At 45.1% G+C, this 17,578-nt stretch overlaps 1 protein-coding gene across 2 annotated transcripts in view; it reads left to right on the top strand.

Moving 5' to 3' along the window:
• LOC123769726 (SCO-spondin) overlaps window positions 1-17,578 on the top strand; it is a 108,414-nt gene that overhangs the window by 84,682 nt on the left and 6,154 nt on the right. For both annotated transcript variants that reach the window (XM_069301492.1, XM_045760945.2), the window contains exons 5-8: window positions 3,065-3,220; window positions 4,373-4,606; window positions 16,152-16,315; window positions 16,573-16,783. In XM_069301492.1, the coding sequence (XP_069157593.1) occupies window positions 3,065-3,220; window positions 4,373-4,606; window positions 16,152-16,315; window positions 16,573-16,783 (765 nt within the window). The remainder of the gene's footprint in view (window positions 1-3,064; window positions 3,221-4,372; window positions 4,607-16,151; window positions 16,316-16,572; window positions 16,784-17,578) is intronic.

A 17,578-nucleotide genomic window follows, 5' to 3' on the forward strand; every position in this document is an offset into this window, starting at 1 on the left:
TTGTGTTAGAATTATTAATCTTACTTTTTCGGTCATATTCAACAACATATGTTTAAAAGGCATATATATACCAAAAGTTTTTTTTTAAAGAAAAACAAGTAAAGCACAATGAGAGGCTTGAGAACCTTGACTTGCAAAGCACACACTTCTAAAACTTGTGGAAGGAACCAACACGACCACGGCATGGCGGGCGTGGCGCCAGTCACCTCGCCGAGGAGAAGGGACACAAATAGGCTCTCCTGGCAATTCAATTTGCATAAACTTGATTCATTGTTTGGGAGGTTAACATTTGTTTGGTTTTAATTTTGACTTAGTAACTAGCATTGACCATTTGCAGTATCCTCAAGATTCTGAGCTTGTTTACGTTTTAATCAAATATTTTTAGATAATTATTTTAATCATATGTTTATCTTGAATGATGAAATCATTCTTTTTTTGTTGTCATATGACAGAATATATTTTGTTGTCATATAACAGAATATATTTTGTTGTCATATGACAATATATTTTGTTGTCATATGACAATATATTTTGTTGTCATATAACAGAATATATTTTGTTGTCATATGACAATATATTTTGTTGTCATATGACAATATATTTTGTTGTCATATAACAGAATATATTTTGTTGTCATATAACAGAATATATTTTGTTGTCATATAACAGAATATATTTTGTTGTCATATAACAATATATTTTGTTGTCATATAACAGAATATATTTTGTTGTCATATAACAGAATATATTTTGTTGTCATATAACAATATATTTTGTTGTCATATAACAGAATATATTTTGTTGTCATATAACAGAATATATTTTGTTGTCATATGACAGAATATATTTTGTTGTCATATGACAATATATTTTGTTGTCATATAACAGAATATATTTTGTTGTCATATAACAATATATTTTGTTGTCATATAACAGAATATATTTTGTTGTCATATAACAGAATATATTTTGTTGTCATATGACAGAATATATTTTGTTGTCATATAACAGAATATATTTTGTTGTCATATAACAATATATTTTGTTGTCATATAACAGAACATTCCACGAATAACATCTAGCGGCAATTCAGATCATAATTTTTCATCAATAGATGGAATGTTTTCACAATTATCTATAATATTATGCCATATGTTGCTTAAAAATTTGGTGTTGGTGGGCTTGAGGCAGGTTAAGTTATAAAAGCCACCATAGTACTCTACTGCCTAGTAGCAAATATCCTGCCATGATTAGTTTGGTATGATGATGGTCTTAAGGACTATCAACTGCACGAGAGTAATTAAGGCCGTCACACTAGTTCACTGACTAAACAGCGGCTTTCTGTCCCTGTCGAGGCCACTAGATAGTAGCCCTCAGGTAAATTCAGGTACACTTAAGAGCTTAATGATGATAATGTAAGTGTTAATTATTGACAATCTTTTTCCTCTGACGAGGCACCAGCGCCCGATTTTTGTGTGCGTTAACAATGATGTGGTGGCGGTGTGACGCCACATGATGTGGTGGCGGAGTATCGCCACATGATGTGGTGGCGGAGTATCGCCACATGATGTGGTGGCGGTGTGACGCCACATGATGTGGTGGTGGTGTGACGCAACAATGATGTGGTGGCGGTGTGACGCTACAATGATGTGGTGGCGGTGTGACTAACAATGATGTGGTGGCGGTGTGATGCCACAATGATGTGGTGGCGGTGTGACGCCACAATGATGTGGTGGCGGTGTGACGCCACATGATGTGGTGGTGGTGTGACGCAACAATGATGTGGTGGCGGTGTGACGCTACAATGATGTGGTGGCGGTGTGGCTAACAATGATGTGGTGGCGGTGTGATGCCACAATGATGTGGTGGCGGTGTGACGCCACAATGATGTGGTGGCGGTGTGATGCCACAATGATGTGGTGGCAGTGTGACGCCACAATGATGTGGTGGCGGTGTGACGCCACAATGATGTGGTGGCGGTGTGACGCCACAATGATGTGGTGGCGGTGTGATGCCACAATGATGTGGTGGCTGTGTGACGCCACAATGATGTGGTGGCGGTGTGACGCCACAATGATGTGGTGGCGGTGTGACGCCACAATGATGTGGTGGCGGTGTGGCTAACAATACTGTGGTGGAGGTGTGGGACTGCACAATGTTTGCCCAGCACAAGCCGGCATGACTGGCCCAGGAAGTTCCCCCCAGCAGTCAGTCCCACGCTCTATACCGGCTTTATTTACTTCATCGGTCGACTTCTTACATCAACGTACTCCCTCTTCCTCTCATCTTGTATCATATTTCTTCAAATATAATAATAATAATAATTTATTTGCATGAAGGTACAATGGGTTGGTGAGATTACATAAGAATGGTATGTTTACATTCATGCAAAGCCTAATATACGCGAGCACATCAAGAAATATATGCCAAGACGGGTGTATCTCAGAGTTTATTACTGCTCCCAGGCTGCTTGGGATTAAAGTGTGCTTGCAAGTTAGAAATTACAATTGATGTCGTTATTAATGATGGCTGCCGATGGCGTAGAATCATGAAATCTAATCCTGTGTTTCTAATCAAAGCTTGTGTTTGTCACTCCATGTTTCCTGTCAGTAACTGGTCAACCCATCCACCTGTTTAGAGAGTACGTTTTGTAACTATGTGCACCATAGTTTAAACATTGACGTACGAAGTAATTAGATAGCAGAATTTGGTACTATTCGCTTTATAGTTCGGAAAAAATAAGCTAAAAACTAATTTAAATACTCTTAGGCCTAGTATAGCACACATGTGTACTATATTAGGCCTCAGACAGCATGCAGTAGGTTAGGTTAGGTTAGTTTTAGTTGTCGTTGCAACATAAAAACGAAACCTTTTCCGGTTTGTCCAAATTTAATAGTACAGATTTCAACTTTTAATTGAGTTGTACGTCGATAAATGCACCATGGTCCTCATCGTTACTATAAGTACTACTACTATAACCAGTTCATCTCTCACCCCTTACCCTGACCCCTCTCACCACTGCCGCCCCTTATACCTGCCCCTGACAACTCTGCTTCTCCACCAGGGGCGAGGGTAGGCGACATGTGCAGAAGCCACCAGCAGTGCCAGGAAGGCAACCGTGACAGCTTTTGTAACTTCACAGTGCCACGGGTATACGGTCGATGCCAGTGCTCGAGCGACGCTCCCACACACGGGAAGACCTGTGGCCACCTGCGGCATTGTGAGTATTGCTGTCCATGTCTTCACTTGTTCTGTCCACCTCCTGTCCGTTCCCCACCTCCCTGTCAGTCACACACCTGCTCTGCAACACAACGTGACTTAACTCCCAAATATCCATGTTATCAATTGACTAGTGAATGTAATATATTGAGTCATATTTCCCCTACACCTGTTTTATCATCCCCATTATGACCTCTTGCAATCTGTTTCTCTTTCCTCACACTCTAGTCTAGACGCTACAAACCATTCAATGGATATGTAATTTTTAATGCAATCATATCCTAGTTAATGTACCTGGTTCATCTGAAACGCTACAATATAAAAAATAGCCTATTTTACCTGGTATACATGAAATACAAGAATATTTTTATTTTTTATTTTATTTATATATACAAGAAGGTACATTGGGTTTGTGAGAATACATTGGATAGTACAGTAATTACATTCTTGTAAAGCCACTTTAGTAGCCACTAAAGCCACTAAATACTTTAGTTTATCTGCCACAAATCATATTCTAGAAAGAATATACCTCATTTATTTGCACGTTTGTGCCAGTGTGCCGTGAAGACTGAGCACACAACGGGGACCGTTTGGGCAACCTCTCAGATACTTCTGAAACAATCCGTCATTATGTTAAGTTTTTACCGTTTAATCTGATTAAATATAATAATAATAAAAACATTATTTGCAAGAAGATACAATGGATTTGTAATATTACATAACATTGATATTTTTTACATTCTTGCAAAGCCGCTAACACGCATAACGTTTCGGGATGGGATATTGTGTTAGCTTGTTAATTATTGTTATTGTGTTCTGTTGAAACTCAGTGTTTCAACAGAACTGGGAGGCCCTCAGTGTTTCACAAGCATCATACAAGGTCAGGTACGATACCTTCAGTGTTTCAGATTCACTCTCACGCAGCTCACATCTCTTCAGTCCTGTTTAGTGCCATTATTTACTTTGTTTACAACAGCATAGTCATTAACGCGGGTACTCCAGTTCAGAAATCATTTAGAAAAATCCTCAGAAATAATGGTAGACGGGCCTTTGACATGTCACCGGCTTTCTGTCCTCGTGAAGTTAGTAAAGATGGGCTTCAAAGATGTATTTAAGGTAAATTCTCAATTCTCACCTTTGGTTTTCTCTCTAGCTCTGGGTTCGCCGTGCGGTACGACTGCCCAGTGCAGCTCCCAGGTTCTGGGGTCCGTCTGTGTCATCCAGAACTCCGCTCAGCTGCAAGCACTCACAGACATTAGCGCCAACAGCATCACTGCCATTCCTGGGATACCACCAACGCCTCTAGGAGTGCCTCTGGCCGTCTGCGCGTGTCCCCCCGGCCATCTAGTGGCAGAAAACGGAACGCGGTGTATTCCTGTTCTTAAAGGTGGGTTTTCAAGGGTGACTGCGTCGTGGGTGTCCTTTTTGTTCCTAAAAATTGAGGGGTCTGTGTTCCCTTAACAAGTACCTCCATTGGCGCCTTCACCTTCGAATGTAGTTATCTAAATTATACTGACAGAGGTCGTTGTAATATTTTCATATGCGTTATAATACAAAATATTGAAATATTATTAATATACATATGGACTAACATAACAGCCCCCCTTTCCTCTGGTATAATCACTGACAGAACAACCAATCACTATCCTACCTTCCTCTCGGCAAACACGGACATAACACCCTCAGTTACCAATAGTAAAGTAAATTTTATTCAGGAAAGTACATACATAGTTGATTTACAAACATATTGTTGGATGTATAGATAGAGGTAGTACATACAATACCTAAAGCCACTAGTACGCATAGCGTTTCGGGCAAGGTGAGGTGGGGAAAAAACACTTACACTAAAACTTAATATAGTAATTGAGCTTAAAGTATAAAATGCCTTGAAAAAAAATAAAAGATAAAAAAGGGGGGAACTTGGTAGAAAATAGTTAATATACAAGTTGGTCAACAAACAGCATTGTTTAAAAATAGTAAGACATGGGTAAGACAATAAATAACTCGACTTGAATGAATATAAAAATAATAAATAGAAGATAAATAAAGACAATAAATAGAATCGACTTGAGAATGGTCCAGGACGGACCGAAACGTTGTCGTCCCTTCAATTTCTAGTGTGTGGTCTGGTCAACATACTTCAGCCACGTTATTGTGACTCATCGCCTGCAAATAACTTGCCATTAGACTCCACAGCAAACCAGCAATAGTGAACCTCATAAATAAACTTCACAATATAAACTGGGAATCTGAATTCAGTAATACACAGGATATAAATGAATTAGGCGACATCTTTCTCTCCAAAACTCTAAACCTCCACAACACACACTGTCCTCGCCTCGCTAAGCCTCCACAACACACACTGTCCTCGCCTCGCTAAGCCTCCACAACACACACTGTCCTCGCCTCGCTAAGCCTCCACAACACACACTGTCCTCGCCTCGCTAAGCCTCCACAACACACACTGTCCTCGCCTCGCTAAGCCTCCACAACACACACTGTCCTCGCCTCGCTAAGCCTCCACAACACACACTGTCCTCGCCTCGCTAAGCCTCCACAACACACACTGTCCTCGCCTCGCTAAGCCTCCACAACACACACTGTCCTCGCCTCGCTAAGCCTCCACAACACACACTGTCCTCGCCTCGCTAAGCCACCACAACACACACTGTCCTCGCCTCGCTAAGCCATCCACAACACACACTGTCCTCGCCTCGCTAAGCCACCCACAACACACACTGTCCTCGCCTCGCTAAGCCACCACAACACACACTGTCCTCGCCTCGCTAAGCCATCCACAACACACACTGTCCTCGCCTCGCTAAGCCAGTAACTACCAAAACATTAAACAACCCCCTGGCTCAAAAGTTGTATTTTCTATTTTATTTTATTGATATATATACAAGAAGGTACATTGGGTTGATGAGAATACATAGTTTAGTTTAGTTCATTTATTATGCACCCCATACCCATCTTGTGGGCGGTAGTGGAAAGGGTTATAGAGGCACATAATGGGCTCAGGGACTGAACCCCACAATTCATTTAGCTCAGCAAGTTACAATCTTGATGAGCTAGTTACAAAATTCAATATAAGTCATCACATCAACAATGGGTTCGAGATCGACCTCAAGTACAGGTTCTAAATTAAGCAACTGACATATGTGGAGAGCTAGTGTCAAAATTGATATGTTTGTCCTGCACACCGCCCCCGTCCCCCCATCCAGTGGGCAGCGGTGGATAGGTTACAATCACTCAGTTACTACCTACAGTTAGCAAACTGGGGATATTTGGCTAAAATTTCTGGTAGCAGATCATTTTGAATGAAATATTGACACATCGCTGGAACATTGGTTGAATACATAGCATTCATGTTTTTACATTCTTGTAGAGCCACTAACAAGCGCAGCGTTTCGGGCAGGTCCTTAATATAACAGATAATGTTAAGTAGGTAATTTGTAGCAATATATAAAAATGATAACAGATACATTGTAAGAAAATTTAAAGAAAGTTTGTAAGTACATTATAGGAAAATTTGGGGATCATCAACAGTTACATTGTAGCATAATTTGAGGATTATTTCTAGGAACATTGTACCTACATACACAAGAAACACGAATATGAAAAAAACAGAATTGGCCTAGTTACAAAAGAACTCATAAATGCTTACCAATATAATACGAAGAGCCAAACTTTCATTTCATGAGAATAGATTTAAAGAATCAAAAGGAAATATAAAAAGTACATGGAAAGCCATCTCTAACATCCTAGGGTCTGAACAATCACATGACAAGCAGATAAGACTCTCCATGGATTGTTATACACCTGCAACAGACTTAGAAACGGCAACCGAATTCAATAGCTTCTTTTCATCAATTGGTACTAACCTTGCCAGAAAAAATCCCAGAGACCCAGACACACTTAGTAGACACTTAGCAGACAGACAGACAGACACTTAGTAAGACAGACTTAGTAGACCCAGACATTTAGTACCCAAATGATCCACAGATATATTAGAAAAAAAATCAGTGTCAGAGTAGTTAGTAAATGGAATGCACTAGGAAGTGATGTGGTGGAGGCTGACTCCATACACAGTTTCAAATGTAGATATGATAGAGCCCAATAGGCTCAGGAACCTGTACACCAGTTGATTGACAGTTGAGAGGCGGGACCATAGAGACAAAGCTCAACTCCCGCAAGCACAAATAGGTGAGTACATGTTACTACATATCTCACCGGCAACGACCCCTAAAACTCTACACCTTTCACCAGTCAGCCCAACACACATTATATCCATAATTCAATCACTTAAAACCAAAGCTGGAAACATTAGTGAAATACCATCTGTGATATATAAGAGTGCTGCCCCTACTCTTGCACTACCCATAGCTCTGCTATTCAACAAATCTCTAGTGTCATACTTTTCCTGATATCCTTAACAAAATTTAGTTTAGTTCACTTATTATGCACCCCATACCCATCTTGTGGGCGGTAGTGGAAAGGGTTACAGAGGCACATAATGGGCTCAGGGACTGAACCCCACAATTCATTTAGCTAAGCAAGTTACAATCTTGATGAACTAGTTACAAAATTCAGTATAAGTCGTCACATCAACAATGGGTTCGAGATCGACCACAAGTACAGTTTCTAAATTAAGCAACTGACATATGTGGAGAGCTAGTGTCACAATTGATATGTTTGTCCTGCACACCGCCCCCCATCCAGTGGGCAGCGGTGGATAGGTTACAATCACTCAGTTACTACCAACAGTTAGCAAACTGGGGATATTTGGCTAAAATTTCTGGTAGCAGATCATTTTGAATTACATATTTACACATCTCTAGAACATTTGTTATATAATTGTCTCTGAATTTCTGAATTCACGTAACTTTTCGCACTCCATCACATAGTGACGGAGGGTGTGCGAATAATTTTGTTCACACAGTTTACATTTGGTCAGGTCTAATCAGCAGATAATGAGAATTCCCAGAGATACTTGTAACCGAGTCTAAGCCGAGCAGTAGTAACATCTAGAAAAACAAGAGTTACGCCAGTTCATAAAGGAGGCAAGACAGATGACATAAACAATTACAGGCCAATATCCAATCTACCTTTATTCTCAAACATAATTGAAAAAAATATTTACAAACAGCTCTATTCCTATCTTGTAAAACACAACATATTAAGTCCCTGTCAGTTTGGCTTCAGCTCCCCAAAAGAGTACCAATGATGCCATTATTAGTGTGCTTAATATAATCTACACAGCCCTTGACAAAAATGAGTTCCCAATTGGCCTCTTCATTGACCTGAGAAAGGCCTTTGATACTGTAAACCATAACTACCTCTTACTTTAAACTTTAAACTTCACCACTATGGTATCCGAGGCCTTGCTCTGGACTATATTTGTTCCTATCTCAATGACAGAAACCCATATGTAGTCATAAAAAAATAACCTCCCCCACTCTACCACTAACAGTAGGGAAGCCAGAGGGCAGCATCTTAGAACTTCTCCTATTTCTTGAATACATTAATGACTTGTCAACTGTTCCTAACATTCTTTACCTATACTATTTTCTGAGGATACTACCTTCATCTACTCAGACCCTAACCCCCCACACACTAAAAAATATTGTAAATAATGAATTAAAAAACATCCATTCATGGGTGTCAACCAACAAACTCCCACTATTCATAGAAATGACATACAACATTTTATTTTGTAGTAAATCTTCAAATCAAATTCAACTTCAGATAGACAATGTTAACATTAGTAATAAAAATGTGGGAAAGTTCCCTGGCCTGTGTAATAGTCAAGAGACTCGTCTTCAGCACCCACATACAACACATCGCAAAAAAAGCATTGAATGTAATGAAACGCCATTTGCTGGGTGAAACCGGAAGCTCCCCGGAGCTATCCAAGCTGATATGAATGTATTAGACCCTGGCCTCAGTCAAAGCAAATGGCTTAGGCCTACCGGGCACCACGACCCAGAACCTGGCCCCCTCAGAGAGGCAAGAGGATCAATAGAAACCCCTGTGTGATTGGAAGCATTCTGTGTCTGCCATCGACCGGGTCAGATATCCAGAAACAAAGGCACCCCAAAACAAAGCCTATCTGGTTAAACTATTGCTACTGAAAGCCGAATTGGTGGACAGAACTCCCCTGAACGAGAAACGAGCATGACGTCACAACCGTCGCCGCGCCGTTGTCTGCACAGCTCACCCTCCCCGGGAGGGGGAAACAGGAGCCCAAGACCCCCGCGCCGGCTATGCACACCTCATTTCTGAGACTGGATGTCAAAACCCACGAAACACCGCCAACCGGAGGAAAGGAGGGTTGCCGGGGAGCCTCCGGGTCTCACCCAGAAAATGACGTTTCATTACATTCAATGCTGGTTTTCTGGGAAGAGCCCTTTCGGTTCCCTGGAGCTACTCAACCAAAGATAAAACAAGAGGGACTTATCCAGGAGGCAGTTGCCACTCGCTCCTCAACTTCGAGACAACTGGCTGCAACCGCCAAACCAATGAGACACATGATTGACTAGGACGAGGACTAGGTAACAACTGACCAGGACCCTGTTCTACCTCCAAAAGCCCCGTGCCCAAATGTCAGCCCAAGACGTGTTACCAAAGACGGCAGCCAAAGCATCAAACTTAGGAATGCCATGGGCACGAGTATAGACCACAGGATGGCTGGACCGAATAACCCTGCAGACGACTTGGGAGCAACTGGACACAAGACATGATGCACCCTCGGCCAAACCAACCAAGCATCATCAACCCAAGGACACCTCCAGAAAGCAGCATTCTCATTCTTTGCCAGAAAAGAAGATGGCTGCAAACGAACAAACCTACCACCAGGACCAAAAGAGCAGAAACCTCTGCACCAGAGAAGAGCATGAAGCTCCCCATCCTGACCCCTAGAGGCCAATGCCAACAGGAAAAGAACCTTTGCAAAGCAATCTTGAACCGAAGGGGCCACAACAAACCAAGAAGACAGAAAAAAAGCACCAGGTCTAACAACCAGGACGGCTCAGGCGGCGCATGAGCAGGCCAGAGGAGAAACAACGCACGAGACAGCTTGCAGAACGGAGCAGAAGTAACATCCACCCCGAACGTAAGCTGAAGCAGCTCCGCCAGTGCCACATGATACGAAACGACAGTATTTGGCATAATATGACGGTCCTGAAACAACCAAGAAAGGAAGGACAAGACAACCCGATCCGAAACAGAAGACAACCTACGGAGGGACAAGAAATAAGGAAAGGATTGCCAGGAAACTTCATACTGCTGCCGAGACGAAGCATGCAGGCGGGACACCATCAACGAAGCCACATGCCCACCATACATAATAGATCCACATCAGAAAGACCAGACGTAAAGCCATAAGAAGATTGAACCAGCTACTTAAAGTACTGGCCCGATTTGCTGAAAGTGGGTAAGCCGTGGGAAGACCCCCCCGAATTTGGACACAGAGCAAACAATGCCTGAAACCAAGGCTGGGCCGGCCAACAAGGCGCCAACAGGATTACTCTCAGTTGGTAAATTTCCAAGCGAACTTGGACTTGGAGCAACAGAAGAACCAGGGGGGAAGAGGTACAGGTAACCCCACCTCGACCAGTCCTGCCTGAAGGCATCGACCCTGACGGCGTCGCAGTCGTGGAAGAGCGCCACATATACTGGGAGATGCCTCGACCACGCCAATGTGAAGAGGTCCACCTCCAGGGACCCTATGTCCAACAAAGCTAATTGAATGAGTCGGCATCGACTGTTCATTCAGGGGACAGGGGAATGAACTATGACAGGCTGTCTGTCAAGACGTTGCACACCCCCCGAACGTAAATAGCCAGGAGAGCCATACCCCGAGAACTCTGCAGACAAGTCACCCGAAGTGACCACCCCCAAAGAGCCAAAGACTGCATCGAACCGCTCAGTTTAGGCAATGGATCACTGGAGAGCAATCCGAATGGAGCCTGATCATTGATCCACGAGTGACCCCGAACCCTCTGGAGCGACATCCACATGGCCACGAGCTCCCTCATCGTGCTGTAGGCCAGGCAGAAGGGACGTTCCCGAAGTAACCAAAACAGCCGACTAAGCCAAACCCAACCCGGCGGGTAGAGCAACATGGCAAAGTTCAGACTCTTGCACAAATCCTCGAGCAATAGCCTCGTGACCCGGGAGCCCTCCAAAAACAGTGGAAGGTGGGACTGCAGCAGAGCCTCCAGAGGGAAAGACAAGGAAGTGGTCCGAAAGTCTCACTCAAGACCGAATCTGAGAGGGAACCAGATGGAACTTCCTCCAGTTCACCAAAAACCCGAACCTGGCGAACAGACACAGACTGGCTGGGAGCCCATACCAGCCAGTCGTCAAGGTAGGCCAGAACCCAAACTCGGCAAGCAGACACGAGGACTAGCTTGGATCCCATACCAGCCAGTCGTCCAGGTAGGCCAGAACCCGAACCACTAAGAGACACAGATGGGCCACTACAACCCGGGTAAGGCATGTAAACATGCGAGGTGCCAGATTCAAGCCGAATGGAAGGCAGTGAAAGCGGTAAGCCTGATGCCTCACGACAAAACCAAGACAGTCCCTAAACTGAGGATGAATCAGAATGTGCCAATATGCATCTTTGAGGTCCAGGGACACCATCCTAGTGCCCGACTCCAAAAGAAGCCGGACCTGGGACTGAGCAGTCACCTGAAAGGAGGGGCAATAGACCCAGGGGTTCAGATGGGACAAGTCCAGAATGAACCACAGGACTGCACAGTCCCGTTTCGGAACCGGAAACCGGCGGGAAAGTCACCAAAGGGACGATGATGCTTTGACCATGCCCAGCAAACCCACTTCAAGATGACCTGACAGAGCACAGAAAAAGAAGAGGCCTGCTCCGAACCCCCTGAAGGAGGAGGGGCCACCTAACGCGACCGCAGGCAGCAAGAAACGAAAAGCCCACAATTCGTGGGACCAGACTTGAGCAAACAGCGTGACCCTCCCCTCCATTGGCCCGTCAATGGGACGAACCACCAAAGAGTCGACGCCCTTTACGAGAAGCTGACTTACTAGCAGAGCGATCACCGCATCGACAAGTCGTCGTCGGTTCCGAAGGCTGTGCCGGCTCCGAAACTGGCACCACTGGCCTACCATGACCGAGGAACCCCATGCCCTGGCACGATCTTTCCAGGAAGACTTCCCACGGGCCCCCAGGAGAATCAACAAGAACGACAACTAGAAGATGCCGCCTGCAGATACTGCACCACAGCAGACTCTGCAAACAACAAAGGACAAAAAGGTGGAGAGAACCTAAGTGCTAGATCCCAAGCAGACTCCAACGATTGAGCGAGCACTGCCTGCCAGCATGCGAGATGAGAAGCAAAGAATAGAGACACCGACTCTCGCAGGATTGGCGCAATCAGCTTCAACAGAGCAGTCAATGTCCGCACCGCCAAGATCAGCACACCAAACTCAGGATCGGCCCCGAGCGCCTCCACGTCCTCCTCAAGCCAGTCCGAAGACAGCTCTAGAAGGGAAAAGAAATGCAAAACCAAAGCCAGATGGCCACAGGAATGCACGTCCTCAGCAACCAGGGCAGCCGAAAGGAAGGGAACCTGCACGTGAAGCTATACCAAGCCGATATCCCGAAAAACGGCAGGGGCGAACAAACATGCATTGAGGCGCTCAAATTCTCCCACCAGATAAACCTGAACAACTGTAAGGGCCTCTCGCCACTCAAGCATGCAGGACTGACAGAACATATGCCACTCCCCCAACGAAAAGATGGGACAATCTGCCATCCAGGACGACTCCAGAACCTCGTAATACACCCAGTAAGGAAAGGAAGAACTGAACGCGAAAGAGGCAGGATCCATTATCGAGGCATAATCCAGGTCGTGCAGGAGGTAAGCCGCAATGGCCTCTCGTACCTCATGATGTGGGATGCAGGAGGCCGAAAACCTCCACAAGGTAGGAACCGAAGTACCCAAAGGAACCTGGAACCGAACCTGGGGAGGGGTTAATGCCATATCAAATTCGTACAAGGAGGGGGGATAAGAAAACCCCACTCCATGCAGCAACAAGCCGCACTCAGAGAACATCAAAACCCAAGCAGGGTCAAACGGGGCCCAAGCCCCCCAAGTCAGCCCCTCCCCCCGCCCTGAGAATCTCCACATCAGGACCCGAGGCCGAGCCGTCCTCCAAACCCTCCACCTCAAAAGAAAAGGCAGAAGCCGCCGGAAAAGCTTGAACGAAGGGGGGCCCACTGGTCAGACTCAGTGGGCCCCCCTGACTGGAGGAACGGGCTCGAATGCCTTCGTCGTCACACCAGATGGGGCATTCCCTGAAACAGCCCGAGTTTCACCACCAATTAAACCCAGCCCTGACTACGAAACCCTCAAACGCTTCGGAGCTGGAAGCAAGGGGGATGGGGGGGGGGGGGGAACAGGATGAACAATAGCAGGTTAGACTAGGGAGCGTGAACAAAACCAAAGTCGAGGCGACTAACACCCACAAGTCCAGGTCCCTATAATCAAAACGGGGCAGCCTCGGGGCATCCGGGTAAGCAACCAACCTAGCACGCTGCCGCAACCTAAAACGCACATGCAACGCTGAAGCCGCCTGCACCCGAATATCATGATCAGTGGATTGGGTGAACTGGAGAAGAAACAAGCAACACCACTCGCGGGACTCCGGGTCGAAGGTGTCACCGACCCAACAAGCAACATGACGGTGGCAGAACAGGTGATTGTCATCCTGAGATAAGGGGACAGAGCAACCCTCAAACTCACACGAAGTGAAATGGAACCCAGGGGATGCATCCATCGGACCACCGAGTCTCAATGGGGGTTTTCAGGTGTCCTTAGACGCTCTGCTAAGGGAAGCCCAGGCAAGGTATTGCTAACCACCTACCCAAACTACCAACCGTACTACTAAGTGCTGAACCCCCGTGACGTGTACACACACAGGAACCTAGCGAGACGATCACCAAGAATACAGAAATATAAGGGTCAACAACACCATGGAGCAGACCCCCACCAGGCAGAAAAGAAAAAGGAAAGAAAAACCTTGCATGAGAACAATGTCACAAGTGGAACAGAGCCGGCCGCTGTATTATGGTGAAAACAAGCTGCACATTACCTCATCACCAGTGATGAAGCAACCTCCTACCCTGAGGCAGAGTCAGCTGGGGTACATGGAACACCCCAGCTGACTCCAAGAGCGGGCAATCACTAAGCAGCAAAAGACCACAGCGGAGGAAGGTCCCAAGCGATTTGTGAAAGGGAACCCCAAGCCACAAGGGCAGTACTTATAGGGAACCCTAGGCGCATGCAGCCCGAGTATAGGTGAAATTACTCCTGGCTCGCACATCACCAAGAACAGGACCACACCACAAGCCACAGCACTGGAACAAGTCTGGAGCCAGAGTTGTACAACCGCCAAATCTCACATTAGCCGCAGAACTGAGGGTGTGGATAGCCGGTGCGGGAAAGGAAGGGGGGGGGGGGTCAGGAGCTCCCCCCCCCCTCCTGGAGAGAGAGGGGAGACGTGCCAAACGGCGGCACGGTGACGGTTGTGACGTCATGCTCGTTTTTCGTTTGGGAGAGTTCTGTCCAATAGTTTGGCTTTCAGTAGCAATATTTTAACCAGAGAGGGTTTGTTTTGGGGCGCCTACTTTTCTGGGTGTCTGACCCGGTCGATGGCAGATATAGAATGTTTCCAACCACATGGGGGTTTCTATAAGCCATTGCTCCTCGTGCTTCTCTGAGGGAGGGCCAGGTTCTAGCTTGTGGTCCCCGGTAGGCCTAAGAACTCCATTCGCTTTGACTGATGCCAGGGTCTAATACATTCATGTCAGCCCAGATAGCTCCGGGGAGCCGAAGGGGCACCCCCCAGAAAAAGTCTCAAAAACGGTCGGTATATTTCCTAAAATCAGATATTATGTCCCCGCACTCTACTCTTCTCTCTCATTACACTACGCACTAATCTATCTCAATCTTACATACAGTATCAGTGCATTGGATTCAATCACTGCAAATTACCGAAGCCTATCATCACTCAGCAAAAATTTGCTATTAGAACTATAACAAACTTTGTTTTTAGACTCAAACTTCAAAGATGAATGCTGGAAGCAGGCATTTCTAAAAACCGTTTTTATCCAAATTGTTTAGCTTTTAATCTGATTAAATATATTTATTGTTACAAGTTATCATGTACAATGAGGAGGCTGATCTGCGGGCCTGGAGGTCCACTGCGGACCCACGTGAGCTTGGGCGTCCGCTTCTCTTAACACCAGGTCTTAAACCAAAAAGACAATGTTCAAAATAAGTTAAGTATATAACTTGAGCTCACATCAGACAACAGTAACCCTTTACTGGAGAACACTGCTCCTTGAGAAGTGTAGCCTCCTTGTCAAGATGTTGTTGTTAAAGATTCGCTACCTGGAACAAAAAGTTCCAAGTAACACGGGCTATGGTGAGCCCGTAAGGACCTTTGTCAAGAGATCCCTACAGACAACAAGGGTCCTCGATGTAACTGTTCTCATCTCACAAGTGAAATGAGAACACTCATGAGAGATGTGATGAGATGTAAGTGTTCTCATCTCATAAGTGCTCCTCCTCCTCTCCCCGTTCATCCCCAGTGCCCAACAATCCAGCCCTCGTTGTCTTTCACTGTCTGACCCCAGACTTGCCAACCCCATTCTTTTAACCTTATTTACCAAATGATGAAAATGCTCATTCTTTCTTTTATGTATTTATATCACCGTCGAGACTGTGAATGAACCCTAGAGAGGACACAACACACATATTAGATTATTTAACGATAATAACAATCACGAAGTAACAGGATTCACAAGGAGTGAACCCCTTGGTAACTATTGCCTGCTCTTCGTTCCTGTCAACACTTACCGTCACTGTCCCAGTAAGAGTTTCCCTTCACAGACGCCGGAGTGATACCTGTCTCGCTGGGTGAAAGGTGCGAAAGTTCTAACCAATGTCGAGCCTCTGATCCGTTCACCTTCTGTCGCGCCGGCGTCTGCCACTGTCTCTACGACACCTCGGAATGCTCCGCCAAGAACAGAGGATGTCACAAGGAAACATTCCAGGTAAGCATACACAGGGCTAGGTCGTATGCCGAAGGAAGCATATCGTATCCTTGTAATTAAGTAGCAAGTCAGGCTAAGGTCACGCACTCAAGAAGTGTTTTAAGGAATTGTTACATCTTCGGGTAGTAAGACAATGCTCTGTTTAGCACAATCGGTTCAGAACAGCATAATCCTGGGTTCGAACCCTGGGCAAGACGAGACGTTTGTTTACACTTAACGACTGCGTTTCCTCTGCAGTAAATAAGTACACGTTTCAGTGCGCGTCATCTGGTCGGTGCATCAGCTGGTACTTCGTGTGTAACGGAGAGAGGGATTGTGAGGATGGGTCGGACGAGGCGTCGTGCCTCCCACACAGGTGTCCCGAGCTAGCCCACACCTGCGCGGACGGCACCTGCATCTCTCGCGCACATCTGTGTGATGGCAAGCCCCACTGTCCTGATGGCTCCGACGAAGCTTCCTGTAATGAAAGTAAGTCCATTCATCTTTATTGTTATTATTTTGCATTATTATCCTTAAATTATTTTATTACTAATTATTATATTTGACAATAGTGCTTATAATACACACTTACTTTTATCTGATAGTAATATATTAAGTAATTGTATAACTTTATTCATTTATTATTTTATTCAACCGATTGCGATGCCTCTTCATCACACTACTGATATCTTACAGATGTATGGAAAAGTAACTCATTATTCACCTGATACTCATTCACTCTCTTAAGTTGAGACAACATAGTCGCTATATTGCCCAGCTTATCGTAGTGTGGATCTCAAGGGCCACTTTCAGATCAGTCTCATAATAACCCCATTATAAAAACATAGTTAACCTATTTCACTGACAATTTATGATCAGGAGGTAATGTTATATCGCCAAATGCCACACTAATGATGGTACAATGCCACAGTATAATAGGACAATACCACAGTAGGATGGAACAATACCATAGTAGGATGGTACAATGCCACAGTAGGAATGGCACAATGCCACAGTAGAAATGGCAAAATGCCACAGTAGCAATGACACAATGCTACAGTAGGAATGGCACAATACCACAATAGGATGGCACAATACCACAGTAGGAATGGCACAATACCACAGTAGGAATGGCACAATACCACAATAGGATGGCACAATACCACAGTAGGAATGGCACAATACCACAGTAGGAATGGCACAATACCACAGTAGGAATGGCACAATACCACAATAGGATGGCACAATACCATAGTAGGAATGGCACAATACCACAGTAGGAAT

The sequence above is a fragment of the Procambarus clarkii genome, chromosome 45 (genome assembly GCF_040958095.1).
Source record: "Procambarus clarkii isolate CNS0578487 chromosome 45, FALCON_Pclarkii_2.0, whole genome shotgun sequence".
NCBI lineage: Eukaryota > Metazoa > Arthropoda > Malacostraca > Decapoda > Cambaridae > Procambarus > Procambarus clarkii.